Here is a 27,636-nt window from a genome sequence, read left to right as displayed (position 1 = left end):
AGCCATCAGCCCAGAGTCCAACGCGGGGCTCGAACTCACGGACCGCGAGATCGTGACCTGAGCTGAAGTCGGACGCTTAACCGACTGAGCCACCCAGGCGCCCTTAGAATTCATTTTTAAAAGAAACTGAAGACGGCACAATTAACTGAAAGATAATCCATGCTAAAGGACTGTAAGAATACTGTTAAAATGTCCATGCTACCCAAAGCAATCTACGGATTCAACGCAATGTGTTATCAAAATTCCAATGGCCTTTCCAGAGAAATAGAACAAATACTCCCAAATTTGTGTGGAATTACAAAAGATCCCAAACAGCCAAAGCAACCAAGAAAGAACAAAAGAGCTGGAGGCACCACACTTCCTGATTTCAAGCTATACCACAAAGCTAGGGTCATCAAAATAGTGTGGTACTGGCATCACACACACACACACACACACACACACACACACACACACACGAATGGAACAGAACAGAGAGCCCAGAGCACATATGGTCAATTAACTTATGACAAAGGAGCCAAGAATATACCAATGGGGCAAGGGAGGTCTCTTGAATAAATCAAGTTGAGGCGAGTGGACAGCAGTGTGCAAAAGAATGAAAATGGACTCCTACTATACACCATATGCAAAAACCAACTCAAAATGGATCACAGACTTGAAAGGTAAGACCTGAAACTATGAAGCTCCTAGAAGAAAACACAGGGGATGAGTTCTTTGACATCAATGTGGGTAATGATTTGTTGGGCTTGACACTAGAAACAAAGGTGACAGAAGCAAAAATAAAAAGGTGGGATTTACTTCAAATTAAGAAACTTTCTTGCAACAAAGGAAACCACCAACACAGTGAAAAGGCAAACTACAGAATGAGAGAAAACAACTGTAAACCATATGAGGTTAATATCCAACATACATAAAGAACCCATACAACCCATTATCAGAAAACAAACAATCCAATTAAAAAATGGGCAAAGGATCTGAATATACCAAAGATACAAAAATGGCCAACAGGTACATGAAAAAGGGGGTTCAACATGAAGAATCATCAGGGAAATGGAAATCTAAACTACAATGAGATCTCGTCTCACACCTGTCAGAATGGCTACTATCAAAAAGACAACAAGTGCTAGGGAGGATGTGGAGAAAAGGAGGATATTGGTGAGAATATCAACTGGTACATCCACTATGAGGAACTTCATGGAGATTCCTCAGTGAACCACATATAATTCAGCAATTCCACCTCTGGGTATTTACCTAAAGAAAATGAAAACATGGGGCACCTGGGTGGCTCAGTCAGTTGGGCATTTCACTCCTTATTTTTTAAAAACCGTGAGATCGTGACCTGAGCCAAAATCAAGAGTCAGACGCTCAACCAACTGAGCCACCCATGTCCCTAGCGACCAACTCCTGCTTTCAGCTCAGGTCATGATCCCAAGGTCATGGGATAGAGCCCCACATTGGGCTCTGTGCTGAGTGTGGAGCCTGATTGGGATTCTTTCTCTCTCACCCTCCGTCCCTCTTCCCTGCTGGTGCTTTCTCTCTCAAATTAAAAAAAAGAAGGAAGGAAGGAAGAAAGGAAGGAAGAAAGGAAGAAAGGAAGGAAGGAAGGAAGGAAGGAAGGAGGAAGGAAGGAGGAAGGAAAGAAAGAAAAGAAAGAAAATGAAAACATAAATACGAATAAACATCTGCACCCCTGTGCTCACTGCAGCAGCATTATTTACAACAACCAAGACACGGAAACAACCTGAGGGTCCGCTGAGGGATGAAGGGATAAAGAAGATGTACACACATACACACAAGAATATTATTTAGTTATAAAAAGAAAGAAATCCTGTCGTTTGTGACAACATAGATGGACCCCGAAGTCTCATGCTAAGTGAAAGGAGTAAGACAGAAAAGGACAAACACCATATGATCTAACGTGCATGTGGAAGCCGATAGTTTTAGCATCAGTATCTAATTTCTAACAAAATTTCTAACAAAAACCGATAGTTTTAGCATCAGTATCTAATTTCTAAATTTTACGCCCTTTTTCTAATTTGAGATATAATTGACACGTAACATTACTGGTTTCAGATATATAACATAATGATTCGATTTATGTACGTACTCTGAAATGCTTACCAGTTAACATCCATCCCCACACATAATTTTGTTTCTTGTGATAACATTTAAGATCCACTCCCTTAGCAACCTTCAAATATGCAATACGTTATTATTATTTTTAAAGGAATTTTTTAAAAATTTTATTGAGAGAGAAAGAGTACAAGTGGGAGAGAGGGGCAGAGGGAAATAGAATCCAAAGCAGGCTCCTCACTGTCAGTGCGGAGCCGGATGTGGGGCTTGAACTCACGAACTGTGAGATCATGACCTGAGCTGAAATCAAGAATCAGACGCTCAACCGACTGAGCCACAGTATTATGAACTACAGCTATTAACTGTGGTGAGCGTTTCACAGTACATACGTAAATCGAGCCATTACGTTATATATCTGAAGCCAATAATGTCATACAGCAATTAGATCTCAAATTAGAAAAAGGACGTAAAATTTAGGAATTAGATACTGACGCCAAAACTACTGGGTGAAGGTTGATAAGGAACAGGATATTAACGTACTTTTAAAGCATCTCTCCAAACATTACTTATTACAGTGAAATAACCTGCTGGCTATCACAGCGACCAATCAAAGTTGCGATCACCAACGGCACAGTGATATCTTGAGCTTCCTGACGCACTGAGAAGAAAACATCACACTTCTGTGGTGCTCCTGTCAAACAACGCCCAAACCTAACCTACCCATGAGGAAATGTCAGAGAAAAACTCAGATTTAAGGACCTTTTATGAAACAGCTCCTCTGTACTCCTCAAAAATGTCAATATGGTGAAACACAAAGAAAGGCTGAGGCACCGCTCCAAACTCAAGAATAAATAGACATGACAACTAAGTGTTTCATTTTCTTTCTTTTTTTTTTCTTTTCTTCTTCTTTTTTTTTTTAACTTGAGAGAGAGAAAGCACCAGCAGGGAAGAGGGACAGAGGGTGAGAGAGAATCCCAATCAGGCTCCACACTCAGCACAGAGCTCAATGTGGGGCTCTATCCCATGACCTTGGGATCATGACCCGAGCTGAAAGCAGGAGTTGGTCACTAGGGGCACCTGGGTGGCTCAGTTGGTTGAATGTCTGACTCTTGATTTTGGCTCAGGTCACGATCTCACGGTTTAAAAAAAATTTTTTTTTTTAAATGTTTATTTATTTTTGAGAGACAGAGAGAGACAGAGTGTGAGCGGAGCAGGGGCAGAGAGAGAGAGAAAGACACAGAATCTTTAGAGGCTCCAGGCTCTGAGCTGTCAGCACAGAGCCCGACGCAGGGCTCGAACTCACAAGCTGTGAGATCATGACCTGAGCCGAAGTTGGACGCTTAACCGACTGAGCCACCCAGGCGCCCCACGATCTCAAAGGTTTTTAAGAGATAAGGAGTGAGATGCTCAACTGACTGAGCCACCCAGGTGCCCCATGATTTCATTTTCTTTAGGTAAATACCCAGAGGTGGAATATTCACTGGATCATATGTGGTTTACTGAGGAATCTCCATGAAGTTCCTCATAGTGGATGCACCAATTGATATTCCCACCAATAACGCACAAGGGTTCCCTTTCCTCCGCATCTTCCCCAGCACTTATTATCACATAGTGGATACTGAATCACTTGAAAAAGTTGTTATAAAGGACGTTACTGACACAAGGAGTGATATCTACTATGAGCTGTATGTTAGGTAACAGTGTTGTAGTGATGTTAAAGATCCTGAATTTAGTATCTGTATCTCGTTCATATAAGAAAATGTCCTTTGGTCTGAGAAAATACATACTGAAGTATTTATGAGTAATGGGTCAGAGTGTCTATAACTTTTTATCATTAAATAACTGAGACAAAAAGAGTGTGTGTGTGTGTGTGTGTGTGTATGAGAGAGAGAGAGGGGGAGAGAGAGAGAGGGGGAGAGAGAGAGGGGGAGAGAGAGAGGGGGAGAGAGAGAGGGGGAGAGAGAGAGGGGGAGAGAGAGGGGGAGAGAGAGAGGGGGAGAGAGAGAGGGGGAGAGAGAAGAGAAGAGAAGAGAAGAGAAGAGAAGAGAAGAGAAGAGAAGAGAAGAGAAGAGAAGAGGGAGAGGCGAGGAGGGAAATAAAGAAAAATGGCAGAACATCAATACTGAAAGAATCTGGGTAAAAGGTACATGGTGTTTCTGTAAAATCTTGTGATCTTCTTTTAAGCTATCGTAGACCATACAAAAATAGAGAATAAGTGTATGATGTATGCTGGGAAAATACTAAACAAATTTTTTATAATAATCTAATCTGCTCTGATAAATTTCTTTAACGCCAAATAACCATAGGAAAAGACAGGACCAAAACCATAGTGAAAGAAAAACTGTATTGGAGCTAAAATTAAAACACTGTTCTAGTGGAAAACATAATAGAACACATTTGAAAGACTGCTGTAACTTGAATCTGTGACACAGAAGCACATAAGTACAACTGACTTAAATGAGAACATATGTAAATGCTCTTTGTAAATGTCAAGGGAGCATACAAATTGTAATATAATAATAGCTGATCAGAGAAACTGGTTTTCTTTTACACACACCTACATATACAATACAAACTTTCAGGACAAAATTTGGCATTTACTACATTTTGGAATGTTCCTCTTGGGTGCATAGGATAAGGATAAACTGAAGTAACTGAAATAATTTCCTTGCTTTGTTGCCAAGTAACAGGGCAGATGCTGCTGTTAGAATTTAAAATTTTTCTAAGATTTTAAGTCGTATATACTGTATTTTAGGAATTCAGGCAGTTGGTTCTTTTTCTTTCACAATATACTTTAAAAGGCACTGGGTTCTACAAGATTTATAAGACAAACAAAATGGACTCATGGTCTAAAGAAGCTTATGGGATGATGGAGGCAAACACGTCCAGATTACACCTCAGAATGCAATGAAACTCATAACTCACAAGGTGCCACTAAACTTCACTAAAGGAAAAAGAAAAGTAAAATTAATTTCAGCTAGAGGAGAATGAAGGACACTTTTACTTAATGAGAAAGCATTTCAGATCTTGAATAAGGTTTGAAAGAATAGATGGGATTTGGCAAGTAAAAGGGAGGCGGAAGGCACAGGACAAACCCCAGGACAGGCCCCGAGAGGAAAGGACGGGAACAATGATCACGTGTCCAGGCGAAGTGGGATGAGCACTTTAAGGAGTTTAACTGGAGATAAAACTAGAAAAATACGTTACACTAGATCCTGGTGGGTCTTTTGGATGTTATTAAGTAGGAAATAATTGTATATTAAAAGAAATCTAAGTAGAGAAATAACAATCCCAATGAGGTCATATTAATGTATGCAAGAGGAATCAAGAGTCTTAGAGGAGTTAACTTCATCTGAGGTCACAATTAGTGACAATGGAGTAAGTAAGATATTAAAGAAATTTACTGAATACTTCACACAGGTCAACTATGTAATCCTTAACAGGTCTATGAAATAGGTAATTTTCATCAGTTTGTTTATTTTTGAGAGAGAGAGAGATAGACAGAGACTGTGTGGGGGAGGGGCAGAGAGAGGGGGAGACGCAGAATCCGAAGCAGGATCCAGGCTCCGAGCTGTCGACACAGAGCCCAACACTGAGCTCAAACTCACAAACCGGGAGATCGTGACCCGAGCCGAAGTCGGATCCGACTTCGGCTCGGGTCACGATCTCCCGGTTTGTGAGTTTGAGCCCCGCGTCGGGCTCTGTGCTGACAGCTCGGAGCCTGGAGCCTGGAGCCTGCTTTGGATTCTGCGTCTCCCTCTCTCTCCGCCCCTCCCATGCTCGCACTGTCTCTTTCTCTCTCTCAAAAATAAATAAACATTAGAAAAAAAAAAAGAACTAATGGTTGAGCTTAGTATGGTTGCAAGACACAAGATCAATATACAAAAATCAACTGCATTTCTATACACTAGCAATAAACATCCAAAAATGAAATTAAAAAAATTCCATTTACAAGCTTCAAAAGAATAAAATGCTTAGGAATATGTTTAGCGAAACAAGTGTAGAACTTATGCCCTGAAAATTAAAAAAACAATGTTAAAAGAAATTTCAAAAGATTAAATAGCTAGAAAAAATCCCATGTGAAGAATACTTAATTTTGTTACAGCGTAAAGCTCCCCAAATTGATCTACAGATTTTTTTTAAAAACCTCGATGGCTTTTTTGTAGAAATCAACAAGCTGATCCTGAAAATCATACACGGAAATATCAAGGAACCCAGAAGCAGCCAGAGAATGTTGGAAGAACCCGGAAGAGCCAAAGTTAGAGGCATCATATTTCCGGATTTAAAATTCCCTGCAAAGCTACAGTGTCCAGCAGAGTGGGCTACTGGACTGACCACAGGCAGGTGGTCACCAAGCACAAAAAAGACAGATGACAAACCGACAAAACACATTTGTAATTTATATCACGAGGGCAGATTTCCATAATATAGAAGGATTTCTATAGGCACGTTAGAAAACCCAGGGGAAGAAGAAAACACTAGTCAGCTGAGGGGGCCTGGTGGGGCTCAGCCGTTCAGCATGTGACTTTGGCTCAGGTCATGATGTCGTGGTTGGTCAGTCTGAGTCCCACATCGGGTGAGCTCGTGCCCAGCTTCGAGTAAAAACATGAGCTCTGCTTTGGGTGAGCCCCACTTTTCTCTCTTTCCCTCCCTCTCTCTCTCTCTCTCTCCCCCTTGGCCCCTCCTGAGATTCTCTCTCTCTGCCTCAGCTCACTCGCGACCTCTCTCTCTAAAAAAGACTACTAAGCTGAGAAAAAAATGGGACTGACAATTCACAGAAAAAGGTAATGACCTTTGCATACGTGAAAAGATGCTCAAGAATCTCACTTGTGAGAACAATGCAGATTAAGTCTCCCTGGAGACAACATTTCACACTAATCACACTGGTAAAAATTTGTAAATCTGACCGCATAATCAGGGCTGTGGAAGAACAGCCAGTGTCAGATATTTCTAAGAAAGAATGCAAAAAGACACAACTGTAATCGAAGCATAATTAGCCGATATTTACACAATTACATATACGCTAATTCAGTCATTCCACTCCTACAAAGTTACCCTGAGGTTAGACCTCCAAAATACCAAGCAATATGCAGACAAGGGTTATTCACTGGGCATTATCTATAGTAGGAAACATTAGAATCAACTGAAGTGTCTTTTCCCTGGCAGGCTGGCTGGATGAACTATGACAGGTCTATATACTCAGATACTATGAAACTATGTAACAGCTATATTGTGGATGTATATAAATGTTCACAGCAGCCTTAATCATGATAGCAAATTATTGTAACCCAAACGTCCACCCACCGGCTGAACAAACGAGGGGTAGGTAAAATGTGGTCCATCCAACAATGGGATGTTATTTGGCAAGATTCATACAGCATGTATGAATCTTGGAAACAATATGCTAAGTGACGTAAATCAGTCACAAAGGACCACATGTTGTATGATCCCATATATGAAGTGTCCAGAGTGCACATCTACGGAGGCACAAAATTGATGAAAGGTTGCCTAAGACGGGGTGGGGGGGGGGGGTGGAGGGGGGAAGATGAGGAAATCAGGGGAGATCACTCAAGAATGTGGGATCTCTTTGTGGGATAATGAAAATGTTCTAAAACTGACTGTGGTGGTGAAGGTACAACTCTGAATATACTGAAAGCCACTGCAACGCATACTTTAAATGTGTTCTTTCAACAAAGGCTTAGGTTTTCCCCAAGCTCACAGACCTAAAGCAGCTGAGGCTGCTGCCTTCAAGAAGAAAGCCACCAGTGAGTGAGTCCGCAACTACGAGAAAATGAGCAGGCGCGGGAAAAGACAGTGTTGAGCCTCAGATGAGGTCAGAGACCCGGACTGGGCTCCGGAAATTCCGGGGAGACCTGTGAGTTAGTAAGTGGGTGATATTTTATTTATTTTTTTAAAAAACCTTTTAATGCTTATTTATTTATGTTGGGGTGGGGGCAGAGAGAGAATTCCAAGCAGACTCCGTGCTGTCAGCACAGAGCCCCATGGATGGCGAGATCACGACCTGAGCAGAAATCAAGAGTTGGATGCTCAACTGACTGAGCCACCCGGGCGCCCCAAGTGGGCGGTATTTGAAACTGCTGGGACTGTGGTAATTTGTTAGTCATAGAAAATCGCCCCACACGGTGTGTGCACATACACACTTACTCATTTCCTGTTTCTAAAGGCCTAGAGGGAGTGACATCTCCACAACAATGATGCCCACGTAGCAAACAGCATACGAGTACCCAGATTTAGATTTCTAAATAATAATCCCCATTAAAAGAAACTAAAGGTTTCTGGGTGAAAGAGTTGATTGCAGATCTAATGCAAGGGAAATTTGGAAAGCAACAGCAAGTGAAAATAAAATACACCACCGTGTGGCAGAAAACAGGGCCCAGCTTAAAGTGCCCCAGCGGCACAGTCTGGGGAACGTGAGCATTTGTCTGCAAAATAATGACAATGGATTACGACACATTAGCTGTTTTTTAAATGCATGAATCCAGATGATATTCAAAAGAAAAGAGAAGTAAGAGAGTGAAAGGGGAAGAAAAATGAAAGCCTGTCTTCATAGGAAAGGATCATCTAATAAATGTTGAAGAAATGACAGAAGGAGAAAATTGCCAGTTCACAACTAATAACTCATCACTAGTTTAGGCAAGGATCCCAAGATATTAGATAAAAGGGTGCGAGAAGATGGGCCACCGCCTCAAATGTCACCCCCTGATGTGTTTGCTGACTGTAACAGGAACAACCATCTTTCCACTGGAGAGATTTGGTGGATGCCACCAAGACCAAGTGGGCACGTGGCATCACTGGGACAGTAAATGGGGGGCAATACGAGCAGTGTCAATTAGGAGACACCACACGTGGAATGTTCCTACCAGCATTATTTAACCTAAGCCCAACCATGAAGAAACAATCAGAAAAATACAGAATGCAAGACAACAAGTTTGAGTTCTGAAAAAAGTATCAATCTCATAAAAAACAAGAGATGGGGAATATTCTACATTAAAATATTAGGCAAAGATAACAATCCCATGTAACACATGATGTCTGTTTGTATCCTAGATTAATAGAAAACACAATAAACTGATAAAATAGACAATCTTAGGACAAGAGGGAAAGATACAAATATGGGCTGTATATTACATGATTTTATTAAAAACACCGCCTATTTTCCTGGGCACCACAATAGCATCACAGTCAGACAGGAGATTATCCTCGTTCTTAGATGGTAATTAAGAACCATCTAAGATGGGGGCGCCTGGGTGGCGCAGTCGGTTAAGCGTCCGACTTCAGCCAGGTCACGATCTCGCGGTCCGTGAGTTCGAGCCCCGCGTCAGGCTCTGGGCTGATGGCTCGGAGCCTGGAGCCTGTTTCCGATTCTGTGTCTCCCTCTCTCTCTGCCCCTCCCCCGTTCATGCTCTGTCTCTCTCTGTCCCAAAAATAAATAAAAAAATGTTGGAAAAAAAAAAAAAAAAAAAAAAAACCATCTAAGATGGTGAATGACTGCAACTCACTTTCAAAACGTTCACCAGACCCCGTATCCCCCCAAAAGTGTAGGGTATGTGTGTTTGTATGCAGAGAAAGATAAAGCAAATGTTGCCAAATATTGATAAATTTGAGTTAGGGTGTACAGGTGATCATTTACCATAGGATTGAATATTTTCAAAATTAACCATTATGGGGGGAAAAGCAGACTAGGGAAGGTAGTGTCACTGCATACAAGATTTACTTCTCTAGGTCTTAGGGAGGTGGATTAGATCCTTTCTAAGATACATTCAAGTTGGAAAATGCTAATATTCTGTTCTTCTGGCAAAATATGACTACAAATGTATGAAAAAGTATTGAAAAAAGTATTAGCAGTATTTCACTTCCCAAAATCCTAGTTACAATGTTACTATTACGACAGCAATGATGATGATATCATTCATAATTTCTATACTTTGACACGTTAATTCTCATCACAAAATTATATTTTCCTATCTATTCCTTGAATTCTTATAACATAGTTTGAGATACATAACTTTGTGAGGGAGGGTGAAGAAATCAATCAATCAATCTCTCAATCTATTTATTTTAGCAATTTTCCTCTTTTTAAAAAAAAAAATTTTAACGTTTATTTATTTTTGAGACAGAGAGAGACAGAGCATGAACGGGGAGGGGCAGAGAGAGAGGGAGACACAGAATCTGAAACAGGCTCCAGGCTCTGAGCTGTCAGCACAGAGCCCGACGTGGGGCTCGAACTCACGGACCGCGAGATCATGACCTGAACCGAAGTCGGACGCTTAACCAACTGAGCCACCCAGGTGCCCCAGCAATTTTCATCTTTAAATAGATCCTCAGTTCGTCCTTATATTAATCTTGGGAAAATAACAGATAGCATTATATCTAAGGATCCTAACACTTTGAAATTCAGTCTTCTTTATTTTCTAATAACTAAATCTTCTTGAGGAGAAATGTCGTGTCCCTGCTGCAGTGCTGTTCTGTGAAGTGTCTAGAACAAAGTTTGGCCAACTTTACAGTATGGAATAAGTTTTCATGAAATTGGCTTTCTAAAATTTATGGACTAAACTCTTCTTTTTTAATGACTATTTTGTTTTCCCTTTTGGGGATAGTTAAGCACTGGTTAAAAACTCAACTAGGATATAAAGAGGTATTTCACAGGCTCTTGATAAGTTCCTTTATGTTTTTAACACGTCCCACTCGGAAATTCCCTCTAGGAGGATATAAGAATATTACTTCCATCAATTCCAATCTAAAAAAGCATGGCTTCTGAGTTAGGCTGTGTCACTTTCCAGTCTAAATAACAGATTAGAGGGATATTTCACAAGTTAAGATAATGACTCCTCCTGCAAAGTTGAAATAAACATTAAAAAAAGTAGTTATTAAAAAAATTGTGGTAAAACATATGACATAAAATTTACCATTTAAGTAATTTTTAGGTATGCAGTTCATTGTGCAGATTGTTGTAGAAGCTCACTGTCATCCATCTGGATGACACATTTCATCATCTCGCAAAACTAGAAGTCTGTACCCAGTACACGCTCACTGCTACCAGCCCCTGGCACCCACCATTCTCTTCTGTCTTTAAGAATCTGACTACAGAGGTGTGCAAACAGTGTTTGTCTTTTTGTGGCCGGGTTACTTCACTTAGCATCACGTTTTCAAGGTTCATCCACACTGTAGGTGTCCAAATTTTCTTCCTTTTTAAGGCTAAATAATATTCCATTGTACGCACAGAATATCATTTTTAAAAGTATCTTGGACCTTGTTATGTATTCAAGTATACTAAATCTCATTATGCAAAACTAACTAACTAACTAAATCTCGTTATGCGTTAAGCCCACCAGGCCTATATTAAGACAGTCAAGTCAAAAACAAGTGTTAGTGAACTCACTTTCTGACCACTAGAGGGAGCTAGAGAAACACAGCTGCTGCCTACCGCATGCAGGCTGCACACGCATGTTTCCCAGCCATGAAAATGGAGTGGAGCTTCTACAAAAAATAGAACAGAATGTCAGTGTAATTACAGACTTGCTCCTAACCCATCTCTGTTCCTAAGTGGAAAACGGCTTTAAAAAAATCATGATTTGTAATTCCCGCAAATATATGCAGCGATGGCCTGACGGCTCTCCTCCACATTAGAAGCCAAACCACATGTGGAGAGTTCTGTAATTATCTCTGTTAATGCAATCTTCTTTACTTCTTTTATAAAAGCCAGGAACTTCTGGATGTGGCTGTTGGGAACAAGTACCATTTATTATTAAGAAAAAATGATTTTTTCGAGCGCCTGGGTGACTTGGTTGATTGAACATGTGACTCTTGGTTTCGGCTCAGGTCATGATCTCACAGTATGTGGGACCGAGCCCCAAGTCAGGCTCTGCGCTGACAGTGCAGAGCCTGCCTGGGATTCTCTCTCTCCCTCCGCCCCTCCCCGCTTCTCATGCACGCTCTCTCTCCCTCTCTCAAAATAAATAAATAAACCTTTTAAAAAATGATTTTTATTCTTTACTGCTGGGAAAGAAAGAGGCAAAGGTCCGTTAAACCTTAATCATGATGAAAGACTACAGAGAAAAGAGACTGGATTCAGAAGACAAGTGCATAAAAAGTACTTATAAATGTATGTTTGGAGGCACACAATGAATAAAGATGTAATTTTTAAAAATGTTTATTTCTTTAAAAATTTATTATTTATTTATTTATTTTGAGAGAGAGAGACAGAGAGACAGAGAGACAGAGCAAGCAGGGAAGGGGCAGAGAGAAAGGGAGACAATTGGAAGCAAGCTCCAGGCTCTGGGTTCTCAGGACGGAGCCTGACATGGGGCTCGAACTCACAGACCGCCAGATCATGACCTGAGCTGTAGTCGGCTGCCCAACCGACTGAGCCACCCAGGCGCCCCTTAAATGTTTATTTATTTATTTTTTAACGTTTATTTATTTATTTATTTATTATTTTTTTTAATATATGAAATTTACTGTCAAATTGGTTTCCATACAACACCCAGTGCTCATCCCAAAAGGTGCCCTCCTCAATACCCATCACCCACCCTGCCCTCCCAAATGTTTATTTTTTGAGAGAGAGAGAGACAGAGAGAGAGAGAGAGAGAGAGAGAGAGAGAGAGAGAGAGAGAGAGAACGCGAGCGGGGGAGGGGCAGAGAGAGAGGGAGACACAGAATCCAAAGCAGGCTCTAGGCTCTGAGCTGTCAGCACAGAGCCTGATGTGAGGCCCAAACTCACAGACTGCGAGATCATAACCTGAACTGAAGCTGGACGCCCAACAGACTGAGCCACCCACGCGCACCAATGAAGATGTAATATGTTGGGAATGCAAGTTGGTGCAGCCACCCTGGAAAACAGGATGGAGGTTCCTCAAAAAACTAAAGCTAGAACTACCCTACGACCCAGCAACTGCACTCCTAGGCATTTCTCCACGGGATACAGGTGGGCTGTTTCGAAGGGACACGTGCACCCCCACGTTTACAGCAGCGCTGTCGACAACGGCCAAAGGATGGAAAGGGCCCAAATGTCCCTCGATGGATGAGTGGATAAAGAAGATGTGGTCTATAGATACAAGGGAGTATTACTCGGCAATCAAAAAGAACGAAATCTTGCCATTTGCAGCTACGTGGATGGGACCAGAGGGTGTTATGCTAAGCGAAATAAGAGAAAGACAAAAATCATGACTTCACTCATATGAGGACTTTAAGACACAGAACAGATGAACATAAGGGAAAGGAAGCAAAAATAATATAAAAACAGGAAGGGGGACAAAACAGAAGAGACTCATAAATATGGAGAACAAACTGAGGGTTACGGGAGGGGTGGTGGGAGGGGGGAGGGCTAAATGGGCTTAGTAAGGGGCACTAAGGAATTTACTCCTGAAATCGTTTTTATTGAAATTTTTAAAAAATGTTTATTTATTTTTGAGAGAGAGAGAGAGAGAGAGAGAGAGAGAGAGCGAGCGCGCGCGCAAGCATGAATGGGGGAGGGGCAGAGACACAGAATCTGAAGCAGGCTCCAGGCTCTGAGCTGTCAGCACAGAGCCTGACGCGGGGCTTGCACTCACAGACCGTGAGATCATGACCTGAGCCGAAGTCGGACACTCAACCGACTGAGCCACCCAGGCACCCCTCCTGAAATCACTGTTGCACTATATGCTAACTAATTTGGATGTAAATTAAAGAAAATAAAATTAAAAAAAAAGATGTAATATGTAACACCAATAACATAAAAGGGGTCTGGCTGGCTCAGTTGGTGGAGCTTCCAACTCATGACCTCAGGGTCATGAGTTCAAGACCCACAGTGGGAGTAGAGCTTATTTCCAAAAAAAAAGAAAAAGTAAAGTTTTTCTATGTAATTGAAATTAACTTGGCATCAACTCAAATTACACAGTTACATCTTTGGGAAGTTATATGTAATCTCCATGGTAACAACAGAGAAAATAGCTATAGAATTCACCCAAAAGGGGATGAAGGGAATCAAAACATGTCACTACAAAAAGATCAACGAAGCACAAAAGAAGACAGTAATGGAGGGCATGAGGGATAAAAAGCCGTGAGACATGGAAACAACACAACGGGAAGTATAAGCCCTTCCTTATTGGTAATTATTTTAAACGTAAGTGGATGAAACTCTCCAAACAAAAGGCAGAGAGAAACAAAATGGATACAAAACATGACTCAACGATGTACTGTCTCCAAGAGACTCCCCTTAGATCCAAGGACACAAATAGGCTGAAAGTAAAAGGATGGAAAAAAGATAAGATATTCCATGTAAACAGTAACCAAGAGAGAGCAGAATGACAACCCCAATATCAGACAAAAGAGACTTCAAGTCAAAACTCTTACGAGAGACACAGAAGAACATGAAATACTGACAAGAGTCTATTCACATAGAAGCCATAATCATTAGAAACATATATTCACCAAACATCAAAGGACCCAAAATATGTGAAGGCAACATTCATAAGAATGAAGGGAGAAACAGCCGTATAGGAACAGCTGGAGACTTCAACCAATTTCAATAATGGTTAGAACAACCACACAGGTCAGTGTGGATTTGAACATTATAAACCAAATAGATCTCACAGAAATATAAGGAACACTCCATCCAACAACAGAAGATTATAGGGTTTTCTCAACTGCGCACAGAAGACTCTACAGGAAGGGTCATATGTCAGGCTACAAAATAAGTCTTAATAGATTTTAAAAGACTGAAATCATACCGAATATTTTTTTCTGATCAGGAAAACTGGAAAAACCACAAATGTGTGGAAATCAAACAACACACTCTTAACCCATAGCTCAAATAAGAAATCACAAGGGAAAGTGGAAACTATCTTCAAATGAATGAGAATGCAAACACAAAAAACCCCCAAACTTATCTGATGCAGTAAAAACAGTACTTAGAAGGAAATTTATAGGTAAAAAAACAAACATTCAAGTAAAAGAAAGATCTCAAGTCAATAACTTCATGACGAACAGTCAGTGGCACAGCCATTACGGAAAAGTTTGGTGGTTCGTCAAAAAGCTAAACACAGCTTCTTCTAGTCCCATGGATAACGTATACGCTTAGGATCAAAAGCAGGGACCTGACCACATAAACGTATGCCAGTGTTCACAGGGAATTATTCACGACAGCCAGAAGGCAGAAACAACCCAAACGTTCATCCATAGATGAACAAGGAAACAACGTGGCATACCCTACACAATGGAACATTATGTGGCCATAAAAAGGACCGACATTCTGCCACATGCTAAAACATAAATGAACAGTGAAGGTATTATGCTAAATTCAATAATCCGGACCAAGAGAAGCACAAATGTCACACGATTCCACTTTCATGGGGCAGCAAGTGTAGGCAAATTCATAGAAACTGAAAGCACATCAGACACGACTGGAGGCTGGGGTGTGTGTGGGGAGTTATTGCTTCATGGTTACAGAGTTTCTGTTTGGAGCAAGGAAACATTTTGGAAACAGACAGTGGTAATGACTACACAACACTGTGAATGCGATTAATGACGCTGAATCGTACACTTAAAAATGAGGAAAATGGTAAATTCTGCCACACGTACTTTACCACAATAAAAATTAATTCTATTCTAATAATAAAATATAAATCATACAAATGAAAATAAAATTCAGATATTATATAAGTATTTACACTTGCATGTACAATTAATGTAATATACCCAAAACTGTTGACTTCTACACTCAAAACTGGTTAAGTATATGGTATACGAATTACACCTCAATTTTTTTATTAGGGTTTTTTTTTTTTTTATGTTTGTTTGTTTTTGAGGGAGAGAGGGACAGAGCACAAGTGGGACAGGGGCAGAGAGAGAAGGAGACACAGAATGTGAAACAGGCTCCAGGCTCCGGGCTGTCAGCACAGAACTCAACGGGGAGCTCGAACTCATGAACTGTGAGGTCAGGACCTGAGCTGAAGCTGGACACTCAACTGACTGAGCCCCCCAGGCACCCCTACATCTCGATAAAACTGCTGAGCAGAAGAAAGAGGACAGGAAACAAGTCCTGGGGACGTGAGACGCTGCAGACACAGCCCAGGTTCACTGTCTACCATGCGCTACTCACCTTACACGCGTCACTTCACTTGGGTAGCGGGGGAGGAGCCGCTAGAATTCACACTTCAGAGAGAAAACACTCAGTTTGGGAAAATGAGCAAGTGCTGGAGGTGAACAGTGGTGACGGTCGCACAAGGTAATGTGTTTGATGCTACCGAACGGTGCACTTAAAGTTATTAAAATGGTTAATTTTATGTCATGTATATTTAAGTGCAATCAGTTCATTAACTGAAAACATTAAAACACAAGGGAGCCGGGGGCGGGGGGCCAGGGGGCTCAGTTAAACGACCAACTCTCTCAGGTCGTGATTATCAAGGGTTCGTGGGATCAAACTGCGAGTTGGGCCCTGCCCTGCGATGACTGCACAGAGCCTGCTTGGGATTCTCTCTCCCCCTCTCTCTGCCTCTCCCCTGCCTGCACGGGCATGTTCTCTCTCACTCTCTCAAAATAAATCAACTTAGGGGCGCCTGGGTGGCGCAGTCGGTTAAGCGTCCGACTTCAGCCAGGTCACGATCTCACGGTCCGTGAGTTTGAGCCCCGCGTCGGGCTCTGGGCTGACGGCTCGGAGCCTGGAGCCTGTTTCCGATTCTGTGTCTCCCTCTCTCTCTGCCCCTCCCCCGTTCATGCTCTGTCTCTCTCTGTCCCAAAAATAAATAAAAAAAAACGTTGAAAAAAATTAAAAAAAAATAAAAATAAAAAAATAAATCAACTTAAAAAAACCCTTAAAATATGAAGTTAATTTTGTTTTTAACACTTTACTTGGGACATCAGCCTTGCAACGAATTTTTGGGTTTGATGCCAAAAGCAAAGGCGAGAAAAGCAAAAATGAACGGAGGGACTGCATCCAACTAAAGGTCTTCTGTACAACAAAGAAAATCGTCAACCAAATGAAAAGGCAACCTACTGAATGAAAGAAAATATTGGTAAATCATGCATCCGTTAATAGGTTAATATTCAAAAAATATAAAGAACTCCTACAACTCAGTAGTAAAAGAACAATCTGATTAAACAATGGGCACAGGATCTGAACTGAATAGGCATTTTCCCAACGACACATACACAGAAGGCTGACAGGTACATGAAAAGATGCTCAATCTCACCAGCCATCAGGGAGATGGACACAGAAAACCACAACAACACTTCACACCTGTCAGAATGGTTGTTACCAAAAAGATAAGAAACAGTAAGTGTCTATTACTTACTAATAGGGATGAGGAGAAAAGGGAGCCCACATGCACTATGGGTGGCAATGTAAGTTGGTATGGCCACTGTGGAAAACAGCATGAAGGTGCCTCTCAAAATTAAAAATAGACATACCCTAAGATCCTGCAACTCCACCTCTGAGTACGTATCCAAAGAAACCGAAAACATCACCTGGACAAGACACTTGCAACCCCATGCTCCCTGCAGCATTATTTACGAGATATGAAAACAACCTTCCTTCATGTCTGCCGGCAGACGAATGGATGGAGATGTGCTATACAAACAGAACGGAACATTATTCAGCCATAAAAATGAATGACATCTTGAAATCTGCAACAACATGGATGGACTGTGAGGGCATCATGCTAAGGGAAGGAAGCCAAACACAAAAAGAGAAATACCGTACGATTTCGATTACATGTGGAATCTAAAAAACAACAAAACCCCCAAAACTCAAAAAACAAAATACCAAGCTCACAGAGAGAACATGTTGGTGTTGTCAGAAGCGGGGGGATTTCAGGGGACTGGGATGGGTGAAATGGGTGAAAGGAGTCAAAAGGTGAAAGCTTCCGGTCATTAAATAAATAAGCCATGGGACGTAATGTCCCACACAGCACGGCAACTGTAGGTAATAATGCTGTAGTGCATACTGGGAACTTGACAGGAAAATATATCTTAAACGTTCTCATGGCAGGGGCACCTGGCTGGCTCAGTCAGTGGAGTGTGCCACCCTTGATCTCAGGGCTGTGAGTTCAAGCCCCATGCTGGCTGTAGAGATTACTGACAAGTAAAATCTTAAAAAAAAAAAAAAAAAAAAAAAAAGTTCTCATGGCAAGAAAAAAATTTTGTCACTATGTATGCTAACAGGTGTTAACTAGACTTATTGTGATCCTGTCATATACAAATATTAAGTCATTATATGGCACACCTGAAATTAATATAATGTGGGATGTACATGACAGCTCAATAAAGATAAAATAATTTAAAAAACACACCTTTACTTGGGTTACTTTCACTTTCTTAGCGACTAAAATAAAAATCAGATAAACTGAATTTTCAACTTGCTTCGCCTGAAAGTGATCTGTGTGACTGGACCTTTCACTAGCTCAGTATTTCCATCTATATACAAACTATATGGTTCAACAGCTTCATTTAATACATAAATTTCATTTCTATGATTCTAGAGAGAAAAAGTAATTTGCCCAAAATGCCAGTGAAGCCCAAAGGCCCCCCTCAAGGTGCTGTTAGTTTCTCTGCACTCTGCTGTCTCACCAGAGTATCCTCTAAGCCTGGGGACGCCTGGGGGCCTCAGTCAGTTCAGCGTCCAAGGCTTGATTTCCGCTCTGGTCATGATCTCACAGTTCAGTTCACGGGTGTGGTTCAGTGCAGTCCACACTGGACTCCGCGCTCACAGTATGGAGCCTGCTTGGGATTCTCTCTCTGCTTCTCTCTCTGTCCCTCCCCCGACTTACACTTGCTCTCTCAAGATAAATAAGTAAACTTAAAAAAAATACACACACACACACACACCCTAAGTCTTAAATTCAACCTCCAATGTACTTGACAGATACCTGATATTACATATTCCGTTAAATTCCTTTTAGATAAAATAAAATCTAAAGTCCAAAGTAACACAGCATTGTCCTAACTTCAAAAAGTGCGGACAAATATAAAATAAGACATGTGAACCCCATAAACTAGAGGGTACAGTAGATACAATAACGCTCACTCTCCCCACATATCCACATGTAACCCCCAGAAACTGGGAATATGCAGAAGGAATTAAGGTTTCTAATCTGTTGATTTAGAGACAGGGATAGTATTCTGGATAATCCAGGTGAGCCCAATATAATCACAAGGGTCCTTATAAATGGAAGAGGAAGTTAAAGGCACAGTCAGCGAAAAGAGAACCAAGCTTGAAGTGACAAAATGTGAGGACTCAACCTGTCATTGCAGGTTTGAAGACAGAAGGAACCCCACCCACGACATGCGGGGTAGCCTCTAGAAGCTGGAGAGGCAAGGAAGAGCCTCCAGAAGGAATACGGCAAGAAAAACCTTGCCAACACCTTGATTTTATTTTGCCTGCAGAGATTCACTTGACCTTCTGACCTCAGGAACTGTAAGACGATACATCTGTGTTGCTTCAAGCAACTCGAGTGACCTGGTAGAGAGGGCAGAGAAAACTGATGTACAGGCTAACCTCCATGAGCAGCGTGTTGACCGTATTACGAGACATTTTTTGGTACCTATAGAAAGGAACATTAATAATGGAGGTTTTCTTAAACCAAGGAGTACTGTCTGTACGACTTTTTTTCTGGTATTTTAGCTAATGACATTATCATCCACCCAGGAATACAAAACAAAACATGGGGATCTTCACTGACTCTCATCCTGTCCTTTACACTCTTCACGCCAGACCATCTGATCAATCTTTAATCCTTTTCAACTGTAACAATGACATTTTCTTTCTTTTTTAAATGTTTACTTATTTTTGAGAGAGACCGAATGCAAGTTGGGGAAGGGTAGGGACAGAGGGAGACATAGAATCCGAAGCAGGCTCCAGGCTCTGAGCTGTCAGCAGTGGGCCCGACGCGGGGCTTGAACCCATGAACCGCGAGATCATGACCTGAGCAGAAACCAAGAGTGAGACGCTAAACCGACTGAGCCACCCAGGCACCCCCTGCGTCTTAAAATTTTTTTTTAACTTTTAATTCCAGTAGACTTAACATACAGTGTACTATGAGTTTCAGGTGTACACGGGAGTGATTCAGCACCTCCACGCATCACCCGGTGCTCACCACAACAGGTGCACTCCTTCATCCCTGTCACCTGTTTCACCCACACCTGTGCCCCCTCCTTCTAGCGACCACCTATGTGTTCTCTAGAGTGAAGAGACCGTTTCTTGGTGTGACTCTTTTGTTTTCTCTGTTTGTTTTGTTTCTTAAATTCCACATAGGAGGGAAGCCATATCCCCTCATAACTTTTTAAAGCCTATAATGATTTATATACAAGAGTAACTTTGCAATTTCTTTGTACCCTTCTGTGGCCCCAGAAACAACCTGGCAGAAAATGGAAGATTTTCTGGGCAGCAGTGAAACCATTCTGTGTGATATTACAAAGGTGGACACATGTCGTTAGACATTTATGAAAACCCACACAACGTACAACACCAAGAGAGAACCCTCACGTCAGCTGTGACTTTGGGCGATAAGGATGTGTCAGTGGAAGCTGATTATAATAAACGTAGCACTGCGCTGCAGGATGTTGACGGTAGGGGAGGCTGCGTGAGCAGGGGTGTATGCAAACTCTCTCTCACTGTGTATCAATTTTGTTGTGAACCTAGAACTGCTCTAAATAATTCTTCCTTAATAAAAAACAAAACAAAGAAAAAACCCCACAAATTGCTACCAACAACAACCAGGCAGCCCATAAAAATATGCTGGCTTCACAGTTTGGAAGAATGCATACCTGTATCAATCTGATCAATGTTTTCAAAATATCCCAGAATAGGGCCTGCCTGGGTGGCTCGGTTGGCTAGTGTCCAGTCCAGCTCTTGGTTTCGGCTCAGGTCATGATCTCATGGTTTGTGAGCTCCAGCCCTGTGCCCATCCAGCTCTGCACTGACAGTGCAGAGCCTGCTTGGGATTCTCTCTCTCCCTCTCTCTGTCCCTCTCCTGCTTGTGTGCTCTCTCTCAAAATAAATAACTTAAAAAAAAAAATACAATATTCCTATAAACCATTTTCTTCCTACTTATTTTTAAAAATTTCACTTATTTATTCATTTATTTTGAGATAGAGAGAATCCCAAGCAGGCTCTGCACTGTCAGCACAGGGCCTGGTGCGGGGCTCGAACTCATGGACTATGAGATCATGACCTGAACTGAAATCTAGAGTCCGATGCTTAGCTGACTGAACCACTCAGGTGCCCCCACCACCACCTGCTTATTTCTAAGAGGTGAATAGCTAGGTGTAACATAAACAAGGTGATATTTTAGTCCATTCTCCGAGTGAAAGACTTTTGTCTGACCAGAGACATTTTACAACACAGATATGGTTGAAGATACTGATCTTTTGATTCACAATCTGACTTTATTATTAATCTCCCATTTTTAGGGATTTAATCCAGAAAAAAACACATTTATAGAAACAAAAGTAAAACTTGAACTTAATTTTTCTTAGCAGAAAACTTGATAAATATATTTGTTTTCTCTGTTCAGCAAAAACACTGCTTAAAATCGTAACTGGAAAAAAAATAGCTCTTTCCAAAATACATTTCCATTTTCTCACTTGTAGTGACTGAATGCTAGTTATTTTTCAGGCATCATCAACTGGAATATGAACCCTGATTTCCCAGCCTGAAGTGTGGTTCCATGATGATGTTCTGGCCAGGGTCTATAAATGAGGTTTTCAATTCTCCTTTCTCATCAGCCTGAGCTGCTACAACACATTACCAGAGACTGGGGGGGGGGGGGGGGTGGTGTCAGCAACACATTTTTATTTCTCACTCTTCTGGAGGCTGGGATGTCCAAGATCAGGGGTGAGTTCCAGTGAGAACTCTCTCCCTGGCGTGCAGGGCCACCTTCCTGCTACTCCTCATATAGTGGAAGGAGGCCATGTCTCTGCGTTTCTTCTTAGAAGGCCGCTGACCCTACTCACAAAGGGCAACGTCCTCATGACCTAATTACTTCCCAAAGTTCCTGCCTCCAAAGACCATCACACTGGGGATTGGGGATTCAAGTCTAGGTAGGAGTGGGAAGACGTGTCCACTCCATACTGCTTCCTTACAGAGAAGATGGACACTTTTCACTCCCTTTCTTCTTTTCTGCTTTCTACAAGGAAGACCTGATGGCTGAGCTGTAGCTGCTATGTTGGAACAAGAAGAAACCACAGAAACGGAAGCCTAATGCTGAAATGGAGGGACAGAAACAAAGGAGCCTAGATCTGTGAGGAAACTGAAGACACCATATTAACCTTGAAGTTTGTATTTTGTAACATTAAAAAACAATTTTTTTTTTTTTAACGTTTATTCATTTTTGAGAGAGAGAAACTGAGCACGACCAGGGGAGGGGCAGAGAGACAGGGAGACACAGAATCCGAAGCAGGCTCCAGGCTCCCAGCTGTCAGCACAGAGCCTGACGCGGGGCTCGAACTCATGAACCGTGAGATCACGACCTGAGCCGAAGTCGGACATTCAACAGACTGAGCCGCCCAGGCACCCCTCATAACATTTTTTAAGTTAAAGGAAAAGAAATGTGTATCTTCTTAAATTCTCGAGTATTTGAATTTCCTATTATCGGCATCTGCAACGAATAAGCTTCATGAATAAAACATTTTCATGATCCTAGAAGCAAGAATAGGGTACAAAGAGTTTATGTGGAATCTACCTCAGTGGTCAATCAATAGAAAACTTTTCACTGCAAAATAAGGTGCTGTGGCTCACATGCAGACACTTTAACCCCACTGAGTCGGACATACGTCTAAAATGTAACCTTTCCTTCACACCCTCATGACCTTTTGACGGACGCCGAGTGTCTGTTGTTGCAGCCCTGTCATACACTGTCTGCTCTGTCACTAGAGTTATCCAAAAACACACACAACACACACACACTTCTCCTTTCTTACAAATATCATGTTGGGGCACCTGGGTGGCTCAGTCGGTTGGGTGTTTGATTGGGGGCGCTTGAGATCAGGTCCTGATATCATAGTTCACAGGTTTGAGCCTCATGTCGGGCTCTGTGCTGATGGCACGGAGCCTGCTTGGGATTCTCTCTCTCTCCCTGCCCCTCCCCCACTGGAGTTCTTTCGTTTGCTTCCCCTCTCTCTCTCTCAAAATAAATAAATAAATAAACTTAAAAAAATTTATCATGTTTATACACAATGACACAGTCAGTTGATGTCTCTTTCAGGCTCTACACCTTCTTTCTTTTCTTTTTTAGAGATTTTATTTTTTAGTAATTTCTACACCCAACATGGGGCTCAAACCCACAACCCCAAGACCAAGAGTCACATGTTCTGCCGACTGAGCTGGCCAGGCACCCTTGGGCTCTACACACTCTTAATTGAGGTGCTTCTTGAGCTGCCCCTCCCAAAGGGATAGGACGTTCCTACAAGGAGCGTATTTCACTCCTTCAGCGAAGTGTTTGAAAACACAGAAAACATTCAATCAGTGAGGAATGAATGTAAAAAATCAAGATCATTTTAGATACCCACATAGTACCATTTCTCTTATTTTTAAAAAAGAAAAAAGATACCGCTAGAAAGGCAGAGAGAAGATGAAGAACAGGGAAGATGCTGAAACTAATATTACACCAAATGTTAAGTAATTAGAATTAAAAAAATTGAAACAGGGGCGTCTGGGTCAGTCGGTTGAGCGTCCGACGTCGGCTCAGATCATGATCTCGTGGCTTGTGGGTTCCAAGCCCCGCGTCAAGCTCTGTGCTGACGGCTCGGAGCCTGGAGCCTGCTTCGGATCCTGTGTCTCCTTCTCTCTCTGCCCTTCCCCTGGTCATGCTCACTCTCTCTCTCAAAAATAAACAAACAGTAAAAAAAAAAAAAATTTTTTTTAAATTGAAACAAAACCCAAAAGAGAGGAAGGTAATTAGCCCCGAACAACACAGCGCAGTGTCACTAGCACAGTGGATGCTGTGGTGTCTGTGATGAGGTCAGTATTTGTGGGCCCTGCACTCATACGGTGTTTTTTGATAGTCAAAGTATCATTTCAAGCACGGAAGAATGGTCTTTAAGACATGCCGGCTGACAGATGTGACTACTTACTCTGCAGTTTTGTAAACGTCAGAATACAGCCCTGCTTTCTGATACTTCTTCTTTGGGGGACGTGGGGCCTTCTTCTCCCTTGGGATGAGAGAAAGCACAGGCTGCAAGCTACCTTCAGGTTCGGGAGGCTTGGCTGGGGTTTCAGGAGGACCGGGAATCTCAACTGTTGTTTCAGTAAAGCTAGAAAGAGAGTTTAAAGGTAATTTTTATTACTGTCTATTCAAAAAACACCACAGTAAGTAAAACATGAGATACAGCACTTCCTCAGCTGACTGTGATGGAGTAACAGATGCCACTCTGGTCCTCCCAACAGAAAGTAGTAGAAATATGGTAAACTACTATAAACCTACAGAAAGTTTAGGGCACCTGGGTGGCTCAGTCGGTTAAAAGTTGGACTTCAGCTCAGGTCGTGATCTCGCGGTTCATGAGTTCAAGCCCCATGTTGGGCTTTGTGCTGACAGCCCACAGTCTGGAACCTGCTTCGGATTCTGTGTCTCCCTCTCTCTCTGCCCCTCCCGCCTTGCGCTCTGGCTCTCTCTCTCAAAAATAAATAAACATTGAAACTAGAGAAAGTTTACAAAACAATGACCAGACATCAGACAACACTGTAGGATTGTGATCACCAAGAAAATTGAAAAGAAAGAAAAAAATAGAAATAAGAACTGCGTTCATAGGAAGGATGATGATGGAGGGAGTAGAGCCACAGCAGAGAACAGCCAACAACATAAACCGAAAAGACAGAGAACGCTGAGGGCGCTCAGGCTGGTGAGGCAGAGCACTGGCGCGGAGAAAGCCACGGAGGAAAGTAATTCTAGACTAAAGTCCGGGTGGTACCTACACAGGGCGAAATTCTCTAAAGCCAGACAAAGAGCTACCAGAGTGCTGGGACTTGAACAAGTCCAAGAGCTCGTACATGATGGTCGCTACTCTGATTCCACTAGGCAGAGTGGAGAGAAACTGCAGGGCATTCCACAGACAATCCAGAGGGTAGTGTCAGCCAGTTTCATAGGACTCAACTATCCCTAGACCAAAGACTAGCACTAATAAAGCTTAAAAACAGTCTTCCAAAGGATCTAAACTGAACCACAAGTAACTTAACTGCCTACCAAAAAACACCGTGACCATTTGGAAAAGAACAAAAACTAGATACACAATTACGTGACATCTACAAAGTAAAAAAATCCATAATGAAAAAACCCCAAAGATTCATGGCCAAATATTTTCCAAATTTGATACAAAGTATAAGCTCAAAGTTCCAAGAAGCTAAACAAGCCATTAACAATATAAACTCCAATACAACAAGGTGTATCACAGTAAACTGCTAAATAAATACCGAAAAGTTTTTAAAGGCTAGAGGAAAAAATAAACAATCTACACGGGAGTACAAAAATAGGAATGAGTATTTCATGTCTGAAACAATTCAAGGCTGAAGGCAATGAGATAACATCTTTAAGTGCCGGAGGAGGAGGAGGAGGAGGAGGAGGAGGAGGAGGAGGAGGAGGAGGAGGAGGAGGAGGAGGAGGAGGAAGCCTGTCCAAGTAGAATTCTAAGTCAATCAAAAACATTTTTTAATGTTTATTTCTGAGAAAAAGGGAGAGAGAGAGAGAGAGACTGTGCACACATGAGGGAGAAGCAGAGGAGACGGGGAGAGTCCGAGCAGACTTCGGTGCTGTCAGCACAGACCCTGATGTGGGGCTCGAACCCACAAACCGTGAGATCATGACCTGAGCTGAAGTCAGACGCTTAACTGACCGAGCCACCCAGGCACCCCTATCAAAAACATCTTTAGGGGCTCCTGGGTGGCTCAGCCGATTAAGCGTCCGACTTCAGCTCAGGTCACAATCTCGCGGTTAGCGGGTTCGAGCCCCACGTCAGGCTCTGTGTTGACAGCTCAGAGCTTAGAACCTGCTTTGGATTCTGTCTCTCTCTCTCCCCCTCCCCCACTTGCACTCTGTCTCTCTCAAAGATAAACAAACATTTAAAAAGTTTTTTTTTTTTTAATCTTTAAAAATTAAGTTGATTCTAGCTCCAGGCAAAGACGGAATAGATATTGCCACTTATCCTTGCACTAGGTACAAGGAAAAACCCTGGAAAATATATATAAAATAAAAATAAGCAAGCAGATTGGTTAGGGACCTTAAGCCCAAAGCAATGACATGGCAGGGAATCGATTTTTCTATTTCCATGAAAAACACATCACTGGGCTATTGCACTCAATTTGTAGATCGCTTTGGGTGGTTCTGATATCTTAACAACATTAAGTCTTCCAGTCCCTGAACGCAGGCTGTCTTTCCATTTATTTATGTCTTCTTTAATTTGACTGAACAATGATTTGTAGTTTTCAATGTACAAGTTTTGCCTTGCTAAGTTTATTCTTTTTTTTAATAAAAAATTTTTTTCAATCTTTATTTTTCATAAAAAGTATAAGCAAACAGGGGAGGGGCAGAGAGACAGAGTCTGAGGCAGGCTCCCAGCTCCACGCTGTCAGCACAGAGCCCGACGCAGGGCTCGAACTCACGGACCACGAGATCATGACCTGAGCCGAGGTCGGACGCTTAACCAACTGAGCCACCCAGGTGCCCTCCCCTCCTTTTTTTTTAAATTTTCTTTTTTAAGTTTCTTCTTAAGTAAGCTCTACACCCAACACGGGGCTTGAACTCACGACCCCAAGATCGAGTCGCATGGCTCCACCTACCGAGCCCCCCGGGCCCCTTGCTAAGTTTATTCTTAGGTCTGTTCTTTTTGATGCCACTGTAAGTGGAACTGTTTTTGTAATTTCCTTTTTAGAAAATTATCAGTGTATAGAAACGCAACTGATTTTGTGTTTTCAAGTTTGCTGAACTTGTTCAAAAGCTTCTACAGCTGTTTTGAGATCTTTAAGGGTTCATGTAAGATCACAGCATCTGTGAACACAGCTCATTTTTACTGTTTCCTTTACACTTTAGAAGCCTTTTACTCCTTTTTCTTGCCTGACTACATCAGTCAGGAATTTTAATACTAGGCTGAATTAAAGCAGCAAAAGTGGACATTCTTCCTCATTTCTGGTATTAGGGGAAAAGTTCTCAATCTCTCACCATGGATCCTGTTAGCTGCAGGGTTTTTTGTATAAGGCCTTTAATATGTTGAGGTAGTTTTCCTGTTCCCAGACTGCTCAGTTTTTATCACAAACGAGTTAGTCTGTGAAATTACGTTTCTACATTTATTGACACGATTAGTGTGATTTTTCTTCTTTAGCCTTTTGATGTGATGAGGACCCTTAATATGCTTTCAGATGGTGAACAAGTCTTTTATAACTGGGACAAATCATACTTGGTACTTGGTAACAGGATCAATCGATTTATCTATCTATCCAATCAATTAATTTGTTATTTCTCTTTTCACCGGTTCTTATTTGTTTGTTTGATTGATTGATTGCTGTTCTCCTTACCAGGCAAATTCATTTCTACTTCTGTGCCTTACCTTCTTTCTTTTTTCTGTAATCAAAAACAATTTCTGCTT

The 27,636-nt window shown here is 41.8% G+C and overlaps 1 protein-coding gene and 1 long non-coding RNA gene across 10 annotated transcripts in view; both read right to left on the bottom strand.

The window, feature by feature from the left end:
• Positions 1 to 27,636, bottom strand: part of ASH1L (ASH1 like histone lysine methyltransferase) — a 193,199-nt gene that overhangs the window by 68,311 nt on the left and 97,252 nt on the right. For 7 of the 9 annotated variants that reach the window (XM_058701884.1, XM_058701891.1, XM_058701885.1 and 4 more), the window contains exon 6: positions 24,139 to 24,318. The exons of the other annotated variants lie outside the window; for them this stretch is intronic. In XM_058701884.1, the coding sequence (XP_058557867.1) occupies positions 24,139 to 24,318 (180 nt within the window). The remainder of the gene's footprint in view (positions 1 to 24,138; positions 24,319 to 27,636) is intronic. 9 annotated transcript variants of the gene reach the window in all.
• On the bottom strand, positions 13,527 to 24,132 carry LOC131496386 (uncharacterized). The gene is made up of 2 exons (XR_009254472.1): positions 16,882 to 24,132; positions 13,527 to 16,628 (listed from the first exon to the last, which is right to left on the bottom strand). It is a non-coding gene; the product is annotated as an uncharacterized LOC131496386 (long non-coding RNA).

Source organism: Neofelis nebulosa, chromosome 15 (genome assembly GCF_028018385.1).
Source record: "Neofelis nebulosa isolate mNeoNeb1 chromosome 15, mNeoNeb1.pri, whole genome shotgun sequence".
In the NCBI taxonomy this organism is placed as follows: Eukaryota; Metazoa; Chordata; class Mammalia; order Carnivora; family Felidae; genus Neofelis; species Neofelis nebulosa.
This window is presented reverse-complemented; position numbering and strand designations above follow the sequence as displayed.